The sequence below is a fragment of the Colossoma macropomum genome, unplaced genomic scaffold (genome assembly GCF_904425465.1).
Source record: "Colossoma macropomum unplaced genomic scaffold, Colossoma_macropomum, whole genome shotgun sequence".
Classification (NCBI taxonomy): Eukaryota; Metazoa; Chordata; class Actinopteri; order Characiformes; family Serrasalmidae; genus Colossoma; species Colossoma macropomum.
In genome coordinates, this window is record NW_023494791.1 from 46,504,086 (window position 1) to 46,521,987 (window position 17,902).

At 39.7% G+C, this 17,902-nt stretch overlaps 1 protein-coding gene across 1 annotated transcript; it reads left to right on the forward strand.

Annotated features, from left to right (window-relative positions):
* Window positions 1-724: 724 nt before the first annotated feature.
* On the forward strand, window positions 725-15,644 carry vti1b (vesicle transport through interaction with t-SNAREs 1B). The gene is made up of 6 exons (XM_036575193.1): window positions 725-995; window positions 3,054-3,112; window positions 6,140-6,331; window positions 11,872-12,045; window positions 13,345-13,406; window positions 14,801-15,644. Exons 1-6 carry the CDS (start codon window positions 899-901, stop codon window positions 14,892-14,894), a joined length of 678 nt encoding a protein of 225 aa, XP_036431086.1. The 5' UTR covers window positions 725-898; the 3' UTR covers window positions 14,895-15,644.
* Window positions 15,645-17,902: the final 2,258 nt, after the last annotated feature.

The window sequence follows — 17,902 nt, forward strand, 5'->3', positions numbered from 1 at the left end:
ATACAGGATGTCACCAGCGGGGCTCCGTACATTTGATTTATAAACTGTTGTTTATTATCACGTTTTAATCATGTTGAATTGTCTTTGTATTTTCTGATACATAAAGCGCTTCGACTGACCGCGGTGTATGAAAAGGTGCTGTATAAATAAACTTGCCTACTTGCATTTTCACCCATATGGAAAGTTAATGTATGCGAAATGTGTTTAGCAAAATGTATGGATTTTTTTCTGTAATTTAGATTCTGGAATACATTTTGGAATGAAAACTGATTTTGAAATGTAACAAAAAAATATAATAATAATAATAAATACATGTTCAAGTTTTTTTTTTTTTGCCCACAGGGCAAATTAGTACAGAAATGAAAGTATTAATTTTGGGCATTAGTTAATTAGAACAACGTGGCCATATTTTCAACAACTTTCCAGCCGAACGCAAGCAGTTTTTCCACACTTGCAATCATCACAAACGTCTGTTTGACTTTGTCGCGTGTAAAACTACATAAACCATAATGCATTGCGTGCTAAAGGACGCCGAGCGTTGCCTGAGAGCTTATGTCTGCACGGCTCTGCTTAAATCGAGTGCTTTAGCGTATCTACAAATTTAAAGAAGCGTTGTAAAGCATTATATATATTTTTTAAAATACCAAAATGATGTATAACGCGTCGTGCGAATGATGCAAGATGTTTATTTTTCATGGCTTGAATTTTGGCCACCTACAATCACGAGGTCCAATGAAGGAAGAAGGGTTTTGTTGTTATCGTTACTGTCGCAGCAGAATCGGAATCTGATCATTATTTTGTGTTTTTATCTGAAAAATATCCTTTCTGGCCGTTTTAAATCTTCATTCTGGGTCGCGTTTCTCGGCGAAAGTAACTGTCGATCAGGAAAACCGACAGAATGTCGTCGGAGGAGTTTGAGAAACTTCACGAGATGTTCAAATCAATATACGACGAACTGAAACTGATTCCTGATCGGGTGACTCGATGTCATGGAGGTGATATCAGATACGCACTTAATCAGCGTTTAATCACTCATAAACAGTGCACGGTGGTTAACAGGGGTGTACAGAGCCCCTCAGGCGATATGGTGATTATTTTTAATAGGGCGAGGTCACGAGTTGACTTCAGTATATTAATTCGTGGCCTCAAGATAGTAATTCGTGTGCTCAGTATATAAATTCGTGGCCACAATATAATAAATTGTGGCGTGAATCGTAATTCGTGTACTCAATAGGTCAGTTCATGGTCACAATATAGTAATTTGTGTACTCAGTATAGTAATTCGTAGCCTCGGGATAGTAACTCGTGGCCTCAATATATTAATTTGTGACCATGCCTAATAATATGTCACCTGGCAGTCACAAAGATTTGCTCACATGCATTTATTTCTTGTTCATTTCTTTATCAGTGTGTTTGATCTGTTTATCCTGTCTGTTTACATAAAGGAGGAAAATCGCAATCACAGTATTCCAGACAGTTCATTAAATAAAATTCCTTCGCTGTTCCAAACCCGTTGGGATCATCGTGTGAGGCTGTGGTGGAAAATGTGTGGAGAAGAATCCCACCACTATAGATGATGTGTGGGAAGCAGCTCCTTTAAAATCATTTAGAAGAGTTTGAGCTCGTCTTCAAGACCACATGCTTGAAAATGATGGTTCTTCAAGAGTTCTTTAGTAAAGGCAGTGATTCCGTTTAAAGCCTTGGGTTCCATATAGAACAATTTAAATGCTTAAATAGTTCTTTGCATGGTGAAATGTTCTTCAGATTGACGAAAAATGTTTTGATATGGTTCTATATAGAACCTTGGTTAGAAAATGGTTCTATATAGCACCAAAAATGGTTATAGAACAACCTTTTTTGTTGCTATAGTATAGTATGTTAGTGTTTGTTATGCTGGTACGAGTGGATCAGACACAGCAGTGTTGCTGGAGTTTTTAAACACCGTGTCCACTCACTGTCCACTCTATCAGACACTCCTACCTTGTCAGTCCACCATGTAGATGTAAAGTCAGAGACGATAGCTCATCTGCTGCTGCACAGTTTGTGTTGGTCATCCTCTAGTCCTTCATCAGTGGTCACAGGACGCTGCCCACTGGACGGTGTTGGCTGGATATTTTTGGTTGGTGGACTATTCTCAGTCCAGCAGTGACACTGAGGTGTTTAAAAACTCCAGCAGCACTGCTGTGTCTGATCCACTCAGACCAGCACGACACACACTAACACACCACCACCACATCAGTGTTACGGCAGTGCTGAGAATGATCCACCACCCAAATAGTACCTGCTCTGTGAGGGTCCATGGGGGTCCTGACCACTGAAGAACAGGGTAAAAGGGGGCTAACAAAGTATGCAGAGAAACAGATGGACTACAGTCTGTAACTGTAGAACTACAAAGTGCACCTATATAGTAAGTGGAGCTGATAAAATGGACAATGAGCGTAGAAACAAGGAGGTGGTCAGAATGTCATGCCTGATCGGTGTAGGTTTTCTTCATGTTCATATTCGTCCAAATTTAATTTCTAATTGCTTTGTTGGGTTGAATGTCTGTCTGTTCTGTTGATTAAACAAAAAAAGATCTGTAGTGATGCTGCAGAAATTCCTGCACTGTTTTTTAAGGAATGCTGTAGTAAATTCACACAGCAGCTACAGTGTCCTACAGGATGTAACATTTTATTTTAGGCCAAAAGGATCCAAAAAAGAGAATAACAGAGTCTAACAAACTCCAGTTTTAATGCTGGTAGATGCTGGATGTACTGAGAAGACCAGTTTGAGCCTTTTTCTTTGAAGTAGCAGCTCTCTTTGGATTTAGACTACTTTAACCACCTCAGCTCAGTAATGTAGGAGACTGAACCATAGTGCCGTTCTAAACCTTTAGTCTGCTGAACAGGTTTTATTTATTTCATCAAACATGCTTTTAATTTAGTCTAGAACAATCTGTATTTTACTCACAGCCGTAGTTTGTTTTTATGTTTTATTCTATAGATTGTAATGTTTTCATGGTGTAAAACAGAGTTTGTTTGGATTATTAAAGTATATAATGTTTTTTTCCTTAGAGGAGAAGAAGAAGCTGGTGAGAGTGTTTGATGAACGGCTTGGAGAGGCAGAGGAAGTAGTAAGTCAGCTACATTTACAGAAGATTGAGTAGTTATTTATATTGTTTTGTTATTTTACTGGCTTGTCATGATACCATTACGTTAAAGAGGCCATATCGGACATTCGTCTTGCATTTTATGTGTTGCCCACAGGTTTAATGTATCAAAAACAGTGAAAATGAATTTTTACATGACAATTTCCATCCTCTCTTTATCCCTTAGCATGACACAGTTTGTTTGTGACTGTGCCTTTAAGGCTGTTACATGTAAATGACCTCTGTTCTTATTGGCTGCACTAAATTGAGCTTTCATTCTAAAAGCAGTTTGGACTGAAACACTCCTTAAGCTGAGCTGGTTTTAATGACATCACATAGTGGTCTGTTTTGCAGCATAGTTTCCAGATATGGACTGTATGTAATGGGGAGTGAATGGTCATTCTGTCCAGTGGTCATACTATACTGCATTTTATACAACGGTTAGTTCCGGCCACGCAAGCTAAAGGGGTTGAGAAGCTTTCTAACTGTGCTGTTATTCCGCCACAACATCACAGGTTTTTCACAAACACTGTATCGCTCCACTGAGACGACTTTGACAGCTGTAGGAGACGCTCAAGACATTTGAACGTTTTTACTTCTTACTTTGCCACAAACAGAAAACGGACACTTTTAAGATCACATTTGACCGACAGCCGATTTGGTCAGACTCTGAAGATGAGACTACACTAAATTCCCAAACTGTCATCACCACTGAGCAGCTTTTCAGTCGGCAGCTGTGACAGGAGAACAGCTAAACATCTGGAATCAGCCAGAAATGAACCCAATACCATTCACCAAACTAAATGGGCTGTGAGATGCTTTACAGACTGGCTGGAACAAAACAACATTAATACTGATCTGGCAAAAATTGACAAAACTGAGCTAAACCTGATATTGTGGCAGTTTTATGACTCAGTCTGCACTTCAAAAGGCGGGGCTTACAGCAGACTGTGCAGCGAGTGGGCGGAGCTCGTTACTCTGACGTAGCAACAAGCTGCTTGTTAAGGAACTATAATTTGGTGAAGGAACTGCGAACATTAAAACATATTAAACGCCGCGTTCACGGCCCAGTTTATTAATTTATTACTTTATTTATTTAACTGTTGTATTAAAGCAATAGAACACTCGAGGAGTGCGTTATCGCCAATAACATCACGGCTGTGATGATCTACGGTGACCAAATCACAGCTGTGATGTTATTTCATGATAACACACTCCCTCTGTGTTCTACTGCTTAAACATACTGCATCAACTAAATTAACCTCTTTTATTTAAAAAAAAAAAAGTGAAGAAAATTTGTTTTTGTTCATCATACAGACCCTTTAACTGATTTCCAGCCTCCTAAGATTTAGACATTATGCATACAAAATGTAATTTTTAATTTATTTATCTAGTAGCTGTGTAGCCCATAGTGAAAACTCAGTTAGGTCAGAAATGAACTGCACTGGTTTATTTCTGCCATTGCAGTGCATTTAAATCTTACAGTAAAGATGCACAATGATATCAGAATCATATATTTATTTCTCCAGAAGAGCAGAGGAGAGCAGAGCATTTAGGTGACTCCACTAAAATATCTACACTTTATTAATTTTATTTATTTTACTGCATTTGTAAGATTGAAAGTTTTATTTTTCTATAAATGTTAATTGTTAGTTTCTACATTTTATGAATGTTTATGTTTTGATATCCACAGATATCGTCATGGTAATTCATATATAAGTGCATCTCTGTATTGCAGTGTAAAAACAGATTGGTAACAACCTCTAGTGGTTGTTTGAGTTTATTGTTTATTGTAAAAGATCTAACTTCTTGAAATTTTTTGAAATCCCGTGAAAATCCCTCTCTAACCACCAGGGGGCACTAAAGGTTCATAAACCCATTAAGCTGCACTCAGAGCTCTTTAATTGAAAGCTACATGGCCCTGTTATCTCTGTTTTTAGACGGTTATATAATCCACTGCTGTTTTAAATGATTTAGAAGGAAGAGTCGCAGTTATAGTGGAGGTTTTCAGAGTAACTACACTGAACCAGAGTTGATTGTATATTAAACGTTTTCTGCAACACTTTGCTTTTCAAAATTTTAAAGTAATTGATCATGTTGAATTGCTATAACTTCACATATTACATAGACAACAGTTCAGATTTTGCTGTTTATCTAAAATTGCAAAAATGAAGGAAGAACTGACGAAAGGCTTTGGGAGAAAAGCCAGAGGCCACAACTTACATCTCCTTGTTTTAACCACCTGGGCGTTTAACAAAAGTAAATTATGCCAATTTTTAAAAAAAAATCTTAGTAATTCAGCCATGAAGATGACAAAGATATTCAGAGTGGTTTGATGTGAAATGGGTCATGATAGAGAAACTTACCAGCTCACAAACACAAATATAGCCATTTTATTTATTATCCAAAACCACCAGTGAATCTACACGTCTTCTGACTTATTATATATGTTGTTGATGATGGCAAAAAAGTGGAAAATCTAAAAAAAAATGTTTTATTTGGGGGCTATTTTACTGACGTTCTACATGTACCCCTGTTACATGACTGGATTTTAAAAATACATTTTAGGCCAAAACCTTCTCAAAATTATCATAAAACAGCGTCTCAGACGTTTAGAAGCATTAAACGCTTCGGATGTCTGGTTCCTATCACCACCACTGTGAACATCACTGGCTCAGTAAGTTTCTCTAGAACAGAGCGTTTCACACCAAACCTCTCTGAATGACTCTGTTTACATCTTAAACACTGAATTATGCAGGAATTGTTTGGTGGAGTTATCCTTTAACAGTAGTTTTGGAAAAGAAAACGTTCAAAACATGGTTCAGGCAAAAGCTGGTCTTCATACCAAAAGTGCTTTGATGAACATGAAGCTGAGTTTTGAAGATAAACATGCTCAAAGCATTAGCGCATCCGCTTATGATAAGCTCATGTTGGATCAGTTGGATGTTCTGATGGTGGGAGTATCTATCGAGTGCTTCTTCAGACTCTCTGTTTTGTTGACTCCTCTCTCAGCTGCAGGGGATGGAGCAGGAGCTGTTCGGCGCTCCGGCCTCCTTTAGGAACCCCATGTCCACTAAAATCAGGCTGTACCGCAGAGATCTGGCCAAACTGCAGCGAGACCTGCGCTCGGACACAGGCCTGGGCTTCTCCGGCCGGCCGGGAGACGGCAGACACAGCGTTTATGGGGCACAGAATGAGCACAGTGTGAGTATAACTAGTCTCAGCCTCAGAGGCTCCGCCCACAGAGGAACACAGACCGTCTGATAATTACTGATGAGGATTTTGTCAGTGACATTGGGGTTGGCTATCTGCGTGTCCATACACCAGTTTATACCAGTTCAACAACTGCAGAAGTTTCAACACCCAGTCAAATTGTGCTTTGTTGATTTTCTAAGTGAAATTAAGTGAACGCATCACACACAAGCTTGAATATGACGTTTTTCTGCCAAAGTTTAGCTCATAATTTCTCTTTATTTGTTGACTTAATATATTGGGGGAAAAAACAAAAACAAAAGAAGGGCTATAATTTTTGCACAGGTTACATTTTGTGTGTTATTTTTTCTCCAACATGTTAAACTCAGCAAATAAACAGTGATTCTGAATTAAAACGTGGATGTGTTCTCTGTAGAGCCCATGTGTCAAACATGTGGGCCAGATCCGGCCTGTGACACGATCCTATCCAGCCCACAAAGACTATTTTAACCCTCTGTTGCATGGTGGTGCCTTATAGCAACAATGACTTTATCTTAAGTTTACTAAAAGGCAGTAATATTACATCTGTGCTTTCCTATTTAATTGTGGAAAAAGGGCAAATACTTTGACATCAGATGACCAGGAATTCTTATGATGTTGTTATTACCATACATTTCAAATTCCAATTGAAATTGTATTAGTTTCCAATTTTTGTAAATATTGGGTCATACATTTTACTAAGTATAAGTTGGATTTGTTTGGTCTTGTTTTCAATAAGAGGATGTTTTTAGAGAAAAATTAGATTTAATGGTCCTGTTTTTTTTAGATTTTTTGGTGCTGTGCTACGATTGCATTTTACCAAGTACCCCGCTTAAAAAAAATATATATAGTTTTTTTTTATATATATTTTCATTATTTAAGCAATTTTAAATAATACACACATTAAAACATTTTTATGATGTTTAAGTAATAATTCATGCAATAGAGGGTTAATTTTCTATTAATATTAGCCTGTTTCACAATGCGCTGCACTACAGTCCCCAGCATGCACTGCAACGTGACTCTCCTACCCCAGCAGTCTGTGGGACAGTAGTTACACCACAATTCTACACAGTTCCACATCAGTCATATCACCAAAAACACCAGGTGCATTTCAGCTGCAGTTCAATCACTGTAGACACCTAACGTCAGCTCAGAAACTGAGCCCAAGTCTTAATGAACCTGCAGCAAAGAAAGGACGCCAGGTGTCGAGTTCAAGCAGATAGGCAGGTTTAAAAGACTGAGCTCCTGGGGACGTTTACATTTTGAATATTTTAAATATTCATGTAATATTTCAAGGTCTACTACAAGTGCCAGTTCGTTCTACAGCACAACATTAATTAAAACATGAAATAAAAACGTAGGTGTTCTCTGGCCAGTGGACTTAATATGGTCCTTTTACTGGTTGAGTTTGACACCTCTGCTGTAGAGGATGTGTTAACTTTGTTGAAAATCAACAAAGTATGTCAATTGACCAGAGGCGCCCAAACTTTATATATTCGCTGGATTAAAAAAAATTCTGAATTTCGGGAGGTTTTTTTCTGAAGCATTTAATAGCAAGAAAACAAGGTATTTTCAGGAAAACCACTTTGGTCCAGCAACAGAACAGCAGTTGGTTGTTTTGTTTGTCAGTCATATTGCCCCGTCCTGTCAAAGTAGGCGGTTCTTGGCCACACTGAGCGATGAAACCTGCTCAACCCTCTGATGACAGGGCAGAAGTCAAGCTTGTGAGACTAGAGTACACATTACTGAACTTGGGTGTCTGTTCAAGCCTCCTTAAAAGTCAGATGAACAGTGTTGGACTGGATTCTCGCGATTCCTATCAGGCAAATACATTCTGTGTCTTTGCTTTCTGTCTGTTTTAGGTGATACTTTGGCATGTTTGGTGTTTGAAGTCTGCTTCTTTAGTTTTGCGCTGGATCTGCGAGGCTAATGTAGCTAAGACGTAATGGAAGCTTCTGCGCCACCAATTATGCAATGATTTAACTCCTTGGGAATCCGGTGGTTTCAAAATGCACTTCGTCATATTCTTTATTTTAATAACTTTCATATTTCATAAGCTTCATTCAAAATGTGGGGGTCATATGAGAGCTGTAACTGTCTTCTTTCCAGTCAAATAGATTCAGTCATTTTAAAACTTTATAATAAAAGCTGAGCTCACAATTTTTTTTTCTACTGAAAGTTGAACAATTTTTCCACAAATCTGAGCTACAAACTGGATCTCAGATGGCGTCTCTTCAGTGATCTGCTCTGTAAAAGTTATTTTTATTAAAAAATACAAAGACTTTTTAAGATTTTTGGCTTTCAGCAGTAAATTTGAAGCATATAGCCATATGTTTATGATCATAAAACACTTTTTCTGTTCATTTAAGGGGAACAGTTACAAAAAAACCCCAAATTTACATTTGTTTCATGCAGTTACTGAATAATTTGCCTTACGATTCGGGCATGTAAATTCAGATGGAAAAACCGAAATACACCTACGAGCATAAGAGGTTAAAGCAGTGTGTGAGATTTAGGGGGATCTATTAGCAGAAATTGAATACAGCGTACAAAACCATGTTTTCTTTAGTGTATAATCACCTATAACTATGACTCATTGTGATCTTGTTATCTTAGAATGAGCTCTTCATATCAACATAGAGGCCGCCATGTTTCTACAGTAGCCCAGATTGGACAAACCAAACACTGCCTCTAGGGGGCGGCTTTCACGTTTTTACGCTTGAAGTGGCAGCTCGAATTTGGTGGTTCTGTAGCTCAGGTTGCAAGACATAGAAAGAAGAAGAATCACTGGTTGCTATTTTGTGTTGTGGGAAGTTTGAGAACCCAGATTTTCACAAATGAAGGATCAAACTTATTATTTAGCACGAGAGAAAGAAAGAGAGGGTGAATCCTCGACGCCAAAAAAGCAAAACATCAAGAAGAAAAACTAAATCAGGACAGACAGCGACAGAAAACCTGACAGCCATCGTACGTTCTACTACACACTTGGAAAGGGACAAGTGATGGAGGAGGAATCAGGTGGTTGCAAAATGCCAGTAAATCTTACACACTGCACCTTTAAGCACACAGTTAGCACAGCGCTAATTGTTGAGGCATAAATCTCCCAGTTTTTGTGAGGTGCATGAGCCTTGTAGCTCCAGTACAGAACTAAAGAAGCAAACTTCAGACACCAAACATGTCTTGGCTGATTGAAACCATCTTAAGCTTTAACCAGCATGATGGGTGCTATCAGGATTAGCTCATGTCAGGTTACAACACACAGCATGTCTGAGCCATTTCTGAGAAGAGAGATGTTGTTTCTGTCTGGCTGGATAAATCAGGTTTGGTTCCATGCAGCTTCAAGATTGGATATTACTGCACTATTACTCACTATAGCGCTTAATGTTGTGCAAGATAAGTTGTTAACAATACAGTGCAAACTGGTGTCAGACAGCAGTATTTTTTCTTATTTTAAGTGGTGAAGATAGATTGGGCATTTCAAAAATTGTTTTGGGGCAATAGTGGGCATTTCAAAAAGTGGTGGGGACAAAATTGGGGATTTCAAAATGTGGTGGGGACAAAATTGGGCGTTTTAATAGTGATGGGGACACAAATGGGCATTCTAAAAAGTGGTGGGGACAAACTTTGGTAGTTTAAAAAGTGTGGGGGGACAAAATTGGGCATATGAAATAGTAGTAGGGGCAAAAGCAGGTGTTTGAAAAATTGGTGGGGACATAATTAAGCTTTTTGAAAAATGGTTGGGACAAAATCTGGCTTTTTTAAAAGTAATAGGGACAGAACTGAGCATTTACAAAGTTGGGGGCGGACAAACTTGGGCATTTTAAAAAGTGGAGACAAATTTAGACATTTTTAAAAAGCAGTGAGGACAAACCTGGGCATTTTAAAAGTGGTGGGGACAAACTTGGGCATTTTAAAAGTGGTGGGGGACAAACTTGGGCATTTTGAAAAAGTGGGGGTACAAAACTGAGCATTTGAAATGGTAGTGGGGACAAAATTGGGGATTTAAAAATGTGGTTGGGACAAAATCTGGCATTTTAAAAGTAGTGAGGACAAAACTGGGCATTTAAAAAGTGGTGGGGACAAGCTTGGACATTTTTGAAAAGTGGTGGGGACAAGCTTGGACATTTTTGGAAAGTGGTGGGGACAAACTTGGACATTTTTGGAAAGTGGTGGGGACAAGCTTGGACATTTTTGAAAAGTGGTGGGGACAAGCTTGGACATTTTTGAAAGGGGGGCACTGGACTTTTTGGAAAGTGGTGGGGACAAACTTGGACATTTTTGGAAAGTGGTGGGGACAAGCTTGGACATTTTTGGAAAGTGGTGGGGACAAGCTTGGACATTTTTGGAAAGTGGTGGGGACAAGCTTGGACATTTTTGGAAAGTGGTGGGGACAAGCTTGGACATTTTTGGAAAAGTGATGGGGACAAGCTTGGACATTGTTGAAAAGTGGAGGGGACAGAATCAGACATTTTAAAAAGTGTATGTAAGGGGGGGCAGAACTGGCTATTTTGTTGTAAGGACCTGTCCTCAGCATATCCTGTGTAGTTACGCCTGTTACTGACCGCAGTGCTTTAAAAAATGATGAAGTTGAACAGGATATTTTTCGTTGTTGTGCATCTGTTTCAGATGTTGCTTCATTTCCAGTGGGTCAGTTGGGTGAGGTTTACTGGTCATTTAGCTTAAGTTTCAGTTTTTTGGCCTCTTACAAGGAAATGCTGACATATAGATTTGTTTTGGTTCTGCAGTGACTCAGAAAACAGTGGACGCAGTGCTGTTACTCACAGTTAATTACAGGACATCCAGAGATTGTGCAGTGGCACCACCACAGCACCGTTACTCACACTGGGAAACTTTAACTGGTAGAAGTGACGCAATAATTCAACAACTGGTGTAATTTACAGTAAGACGAGTGTTGTACAGTTACTGGAATTTCATGTATATTTTCATTTTCATTATCATATATTTGCAAAGTGATGTTTAAGAAATAGTAAAATTTGAAATCTGAGATTCTTCAGTATAGCGGTGGGTATAGGTTAAAAGTCGCTGCCTGTGTTTCTGCAGCCTTTTCACATTAGGGTCCCCCTGCTTTGGGTAGTGATTTCACTAAAATGTACAAAATTTCTGTTTTTATTAAAAACTAAGCATATTTTGAACAGTCTGAGTGGCAGATGTTCAACACCATGCTGTATCATGAGATCATACTGTAAAATTAAGTGGTTACACACCTGTTCAAATGGTTTAAAGTAGAGCTAATCATCAAATCCTGCTTTCAAGGTTGTTTTCTCCTGTAATCCTTTGACTAGTAGTGTACACAGTCCTGTAGGGCAGGTGTATCCTTCACTGTGTGACTGCAGTACCAAATGTGAAGAGGTTTAACAGTGGCTGGAAACTGAATATGATCAAACTGAAGTGATGAAAGGCAAGAATGTGTGAGAGAGGAGACAATTCACTGAACACTGTTGTCTTCAGCGTGGAGACTCTCCCTCACAGCTGCCTTTGTGTGTGTGCAGACTCAGCTGCAGGCCCAGCGAGCTTTACTGATCCAGGGCACGGAGTCTCTGAATAACGCCTCACAGAGCATCGAGCGCAGCCACCGCATCGCAGCCGAAACCGACCAGATCGGCACAGACATCATCGAGGAGCTGGGCGAGCAGAGAGAGCAGCTGGACCGAACCAGGGACAGGGTGAGAGATGACTACTGCTGCTGCTACTAATAATAATAATAATAGTTTTGCTGACCCACTAGAACAGACATTTCTGCTCACTGACTGACTGACTGACTGACTGACCGAGGCCACTTTGTTGAGTGAAGCCTGCCACATTTCAGACTAGCTAGCATTTGCTAGTAAGCAGTGTGGGAGAGACACGTGTCCTCGCTTCAAACATGTGTTGTGTTGTGCAGAAACCTGACAGAAGCCTTTTATTTTAGAGAAAAGACAAAAAACTAAAAATAAAATGTTATTGCAGCAGTTTGATTATGTGTTTTCTGTAGATTCTATTACGTGATTTTTTTTGTTTGTTGAAAGTGTGATTTTAACGTTTTTTTTTTAGACATAGGTGAGACGAAAAGCTGGTTAGCAGGCTAGCCTGTTCACATACTTGTTGCTGTCACTTTTCTTACTCATTCTTTTCACTGTAAAACAAGATGAAAAAGGTCCAGTCATGTCATCAATCAAATGGATCTGTTGGCAAGTTTAGCTGAGTAAATGTGTGTGAGAAAAAGGTGGCTGTTTAGTGTGTGTGTGTGTGCGTGTGTGTGTGTGTGTGTGTGTGTGTGTGCGTGTGTACCTTATCATCAGTGCACACTTTAGGAAACTTTAGAGAGCAGCACAAATGCTGGCGGATATTTGAACAGTCTCACACATGTTGACTTGAACAACATTACCATCATTAATGGACTGAAATAACTGATCATTGATTATTACATTATTATACGTGGTTCAAAATCAAAATTGAAAGTGAGAGTGAATGAAGTAACAAGAAGGACAGTAGCAGCAGTAGTTCATCTGCAGCAGGCTTATAATATCATTATTTATACGAAAATGGTTCCACATATGTTGTAATAACTAAAGCTAAGTGAAGGGGTGATACGAAGGATATACTGTGGCATTCATGCATTTGTAGCTATATGTGGCTGTATTTGCGTTGTTCAATTACAAAAATGTTAGGTCTGCACTTAACTGGCCACATTTCAGCGTAACTAATGTTAGCTAGCAGGTGGTACAGCTGCAGAGATGAGAGGGGGGCTTCTGATAAGAAGGATTAGTTACATTTTTTGGGACATAAATAATTGCTTATTTATTATTTTGGAGGTAGTATTTGATTGACAGACAGGTGGGTAGACGTAGCTGTAAAGCAGAAGAAAGAGCTGTTGGAGTAGCAGAGGGTGTGAGACATGAGTTAATCTGAGATTTGTGTTGACCGTGTCCCGGGACAGACAGGAAGAGGCATCATTAATCTGCTTTCTCTCTCTGCTCTCTCAGCTGGTAAACACAGGAGAGAACCTGAGCCGCAGCAGGAAGATCCTGAGAGCCATGTCCCGACGGTGAGACGCTCAATAATCACTAACACGTCAACCGCTGCGCGTGTGGAAAAACACCAGTCTGCTCATTTTGTGTCCTCTGTCAGGCTGAGTATCATAAAACGGTGCTTTAATTGTATTGGATGAAATTATAGCGTATACCTCGGTCATTCTCAGGGAATCACCTCAGACCTTGTCCACAAATATTTGGATGTCATAATCATCACGCAGATAAACGCAATCATCACGCAATAAAAATATTCATATAATATTCATATAATTTGAGTGCTGTATGATAGTGAGATGACGTTATAATTTTTTCTATTTAAACATTTTTGTTTTAACCCAGTTCTCATTTCCTCAGTGCAGTCACGAATCTGTGTTTCATTACTAATATGTACTGCTAAAATTGGAAGCTGTAATAAAGGCAAAGAGCAGAATAACTAAATGCCGAATTAAAAAATAAATGGTATCATATGTAGTTGTTGAGGATAAATATTGATAAATATGCATGGAAAGTTTTAAAAAATGACTTTTGCACTGTACCATACATATCGTTGGTCTTGGTACAAAACCTCGGGTCTCCTTTTTTGTCATTTTTCTTTGTTTTCCTTCCATTTTCTCCCTAATTTCGTTGTATCCAGCTACACCCACTAATTAGGACTCCCCCAATCACACAGTAACACCAGCGCTAGGAGGACGAAGGCAAACACAGGCTTCCTCTGAGAGCTGTGAGGCGCCACCGCATCTGAGCGCGCTCAGAGGAAAGCGCCAACCGCCAGATCTGCTACGTCAGCTAACAGACGCCTGCGCTGACTAGCATCGTGCTGAGTGATTAATAATAATAATAATAATGCTAATATTTTTTATTTATATAGCATTTTTCATGCCGCTCAAAGTGCTTTACAGACAGGTGATAAAACATAGTTATACAAGAAATCATTCGTATTTATTTAGAATCGATATTGATTGGGGGAGACGGGGGGCCACCCTACCAGAGAGCGAGGCCAGTTGTGCTATCTTGGACTCCCGGCCACGGATGGCTGTAGCATCACCAAGCATTGAACTTGTGATCTCCTGATTGACAGGGCCAACACTTAGGTAGTTGGGCCACTTGGGAGCCCGTCACTTTTCATTTTTGTCATCATTTGAAATCACCCACTGCCCTTTACACTGTTAAAATTTTATGGTGAATGCACCAATAGAAATGCTCCAAAATGACCATTAACTTCCCCTAAAAGAACTTTTTCCTTCTTCTGTGAAGTTAACTTGTTGGAGTTAGGAGGTTTTGTTTCCAATGGCGACAGTATGTTTTTAATGTTTATTGTAAAATGTACTATTTTGAGCAACACCTCAATTCCAGGGTATCCTGTATTACGCTTGTGTGTACGTGACTTACTGTTTCTCTGTCACGACAGATTGATGACTAATAAGCTGCTGCTGGGCGTCATCATCATCATGGAGTTAGCCATACTGGGAGCTGTGGTCTACCTCAAATTCTTCAGACACTAGACGGCATCAGAAAGATAAACGCTCTCTCTTCTCTCTGTCTCACTCTCTCTGTCTCTCTATCCATCTCTCTATCTCTCTATATAAATCTCTTCCCTCTCTCTCTCTCTCTCTCTCTCTCTCTCTCTCTCTCTCTCTCTTCTCTCTCTCTCTCTCTCTCTCTCTCTCTCTCTCTCTCTCTCTGAAGATGCTGGATGATGAGCGGTGAGGCAGATCATCCAGCCTCTGTCTCCTACAGTATAGTTGGCCCCTCTGTGGCCTGGGCTTGTGCTCTGTGATTGGGCAGTATAAAGCCCCATGATGCTGGACCACATGGAGGTGTGAAGGACTGTACAACTATTTTAAGCCTTTTCCTGCCTCCGTTGGTACGAGGATGGCTCTGGTGGGGGCGTTTCTTTATCTTTGGTGCACTGATCTCTACAGACTCTGGATGAGCTTAAGCATCTACTGTGATCTGTCCAGTCTACCAGAGTGTTATCATTCATTTGGAAGAAGATGCATTTGCCGTGCCAATGCATGAACATTTGCACGCTCGCTTCATTTCAGATGGATGGACAGACAGCAATAGTGAAGGAATGGACGGGGGGTAAATGGACTTGTCTTGATATTTGTACCTGACTAATTTAATAGCTTAGCTAATGTGCCAATAGAACTGACCTTTAAGAAGTGATTTTTAACCTGAATTATTTAACAGAAGCTCTTTGTATTCATCTCAAGGCAATGTGAATATAGTATTAAAGGGGCCAGATTCTACATCCTTGTTGTATTTTAATTTTTGTCCTTGTAACTTCAGAGTAATGGGCGGTGCCAAACTGCTGTAGGCTCAGTAAACGGATATACACCGATCAGGCATGATATTATGACCACCTCCTTGTTTCTACGCTCATTGTCCATTTTATCAGCTCCACTTACTATATAGGTGCACTTTGTAGTTCTACAGTTACAGACTGTAGTCCATCTGTTTCTCTGTATACTTTGTTAGCCCCCTTTTACCCTGTTCTTCAGTGGTCAGGACCCCCATGGACCCTCACAGAACAGGTACTGTTTGGGTGGTGGATCATTCTCAGCACTGCAGTAACACTGACGTGGTGGTGGTGTGATAGTGTGTGTTGTGCTGGTCTGAGTGGATCAGACACAGCAGTGCTGCTGGAGTTTTTAAACACTGTGTCCACTCACTGTCCACTCTATTAGACGCACCTGCGTTGTTGGTCCACCCTGTAAATGTAAAGCCAGAGACTCATTTCTTGCTGTACAGTATGAGCTAATCATTGTCTAGTCCTTCCTCAGTGGTCACAGGACGCTGCCCACAGGACGCTGTTGACTGGATATTTTTGGTTGGTGGACTATTCTCAGTCCAGCAGTGATACTGAGGTGTTTAATAACTCCAGCAGCACTGCTGTGTCCAATCCACTTGTCCTGTGACCACCAATAGAGGATGATTAGCTCATACTGTACAGCAAGAGATAAGCTATCTTCTCTGGCTTTACATCTGCAGGGTGGACCAACAACGCAGGTGCGTTTAATGGAGTGGACAGTGAGTCAGTGTTACTGCAGTGCTGAGAATGATCCACCACGCAAACAGTACCTGTTCCGTGAGGGTCCATCGGGGTCCTGACCACTGGAGAACAGGGTAAAAGGGGGCTAACACAGTATGCAGAGAAACAGATGGACTACAGTCTGTAACTGTAGAACTACAAAGTGCACCTATATAGTAAGTGGAGCTGATAAAATGGACAATGAGCGTAGAAACAAGGAGGTGGTCATAATGTCATGCCTGATCAGTGTATATGTGAACTTAAGATGACTTCAATAACTTTTACGTATTACAGGTAAACGTATAACAAAGCAAGGAGAATGTGAGTTTCCATGATGCAGGTCCTGTTTAGTTAGGATGGTGTTTGTGTGTTCAGACAAGTGCGTCACCCAGGGTTATCAAAGAGGAGCAGAACAACACATGCAGTTAGTTATGTAAAGCCTGGGTTGGTGGGTGGAGCATGAATGTGTTTGTATATGTATGTGTATGTTTTGACTGGTCACACTCGGACATGGCTAGGAGCAGAGTCTGAGGAACACCTGTTGTTGTGGAATTAGCCGGCCATCTATAACATTTGATCCTGACCTACAGTAACCCACTGACCCACCGACTTCCATGCGCTGCCATTTGCGGTCAAAATCACAGCTGGAGCTCAGCGCTGTGCTACCATGGAAAGAAATGAAACGGCAGGTCAGCAAGCCTAGACTGATGGTGTAGAAGCCAATGAACTAGTTGTACTAAAATCTGAATCTCTTCACCACCCCTCCTTCCAAAAAACAATAAAAAATAAATAAAAATAGTAGCAAATAATAAAAAGAATGCTTTTACATAGCATGAAGCTCAAGACCAGTTTACACAGTATCGAACAGGGATGTATGATGGTATTAGAAATATATCAGTGTCAGCTAATCAGATTATTGCTTATAAAATATGAGCAGATGTTTAGATTTGTATTTATTGAAGTCGAGAAGAACAGAATGTTTAGGTGGTGTGCTGTGCTGTGTTACTGCACAAAAGTATCTGCATTTTAGTCATTGTACTCCATTTGTAACCCTCTACAAATACGTTTTTGCTAGTCCAGGTGTATTTAGTCCCAGTTTGTACATTTTATGAATATTTATATATCAGCAGATATGTATATGTAAAATGCCAAATATCTGCATCAGCCCACAGTTCTCATAACAGTGCACCCCAAGTATACCCAACACCCTAAATAACAGTAGAAAGCAACAGAATAAATTGGTTATAATAATAATAACAACAATAAAAGCAGTAGAGAACAGGGACCAGCAGTGAAACTCAATAATAAAAAAAAATAAAAGGAAAACAAAAAAGTATTTTTGACATATTTTGAAAAGGCCTGTTGCCCTTAACATTGTGTGTAAATTTCATGATTAATGGACCAAAAAAAAAGTCCCAAAAAGCCTTGGAAAAATGTCTGGTTTTATTGACTTACATTAAAAGAAAAGTAGTTTTT

Coding starts and splice junctions, on each gene's coding strand:
- vti1b (XM_036575193.1), top strand. CDS start 899: ATGTCGTCGGAGGAGTTTGAGAAACTTCACGAGATGTTCAAATCAATA. Junction 996..3,053: donor GGTGACTCGATGTCATGGAG/GTGATATCAGAT, acceptor TTTTTTCCTTAG/AGGAGAAGAAGAAGCTGGTG. Junction 6,332..11,871: donor GGGCACAGAATGAGCACAGT/GTGAGTATAACT, acceptor GTGTGTGTGCAG/ACTCAGCTGCAGGCCCAGCG.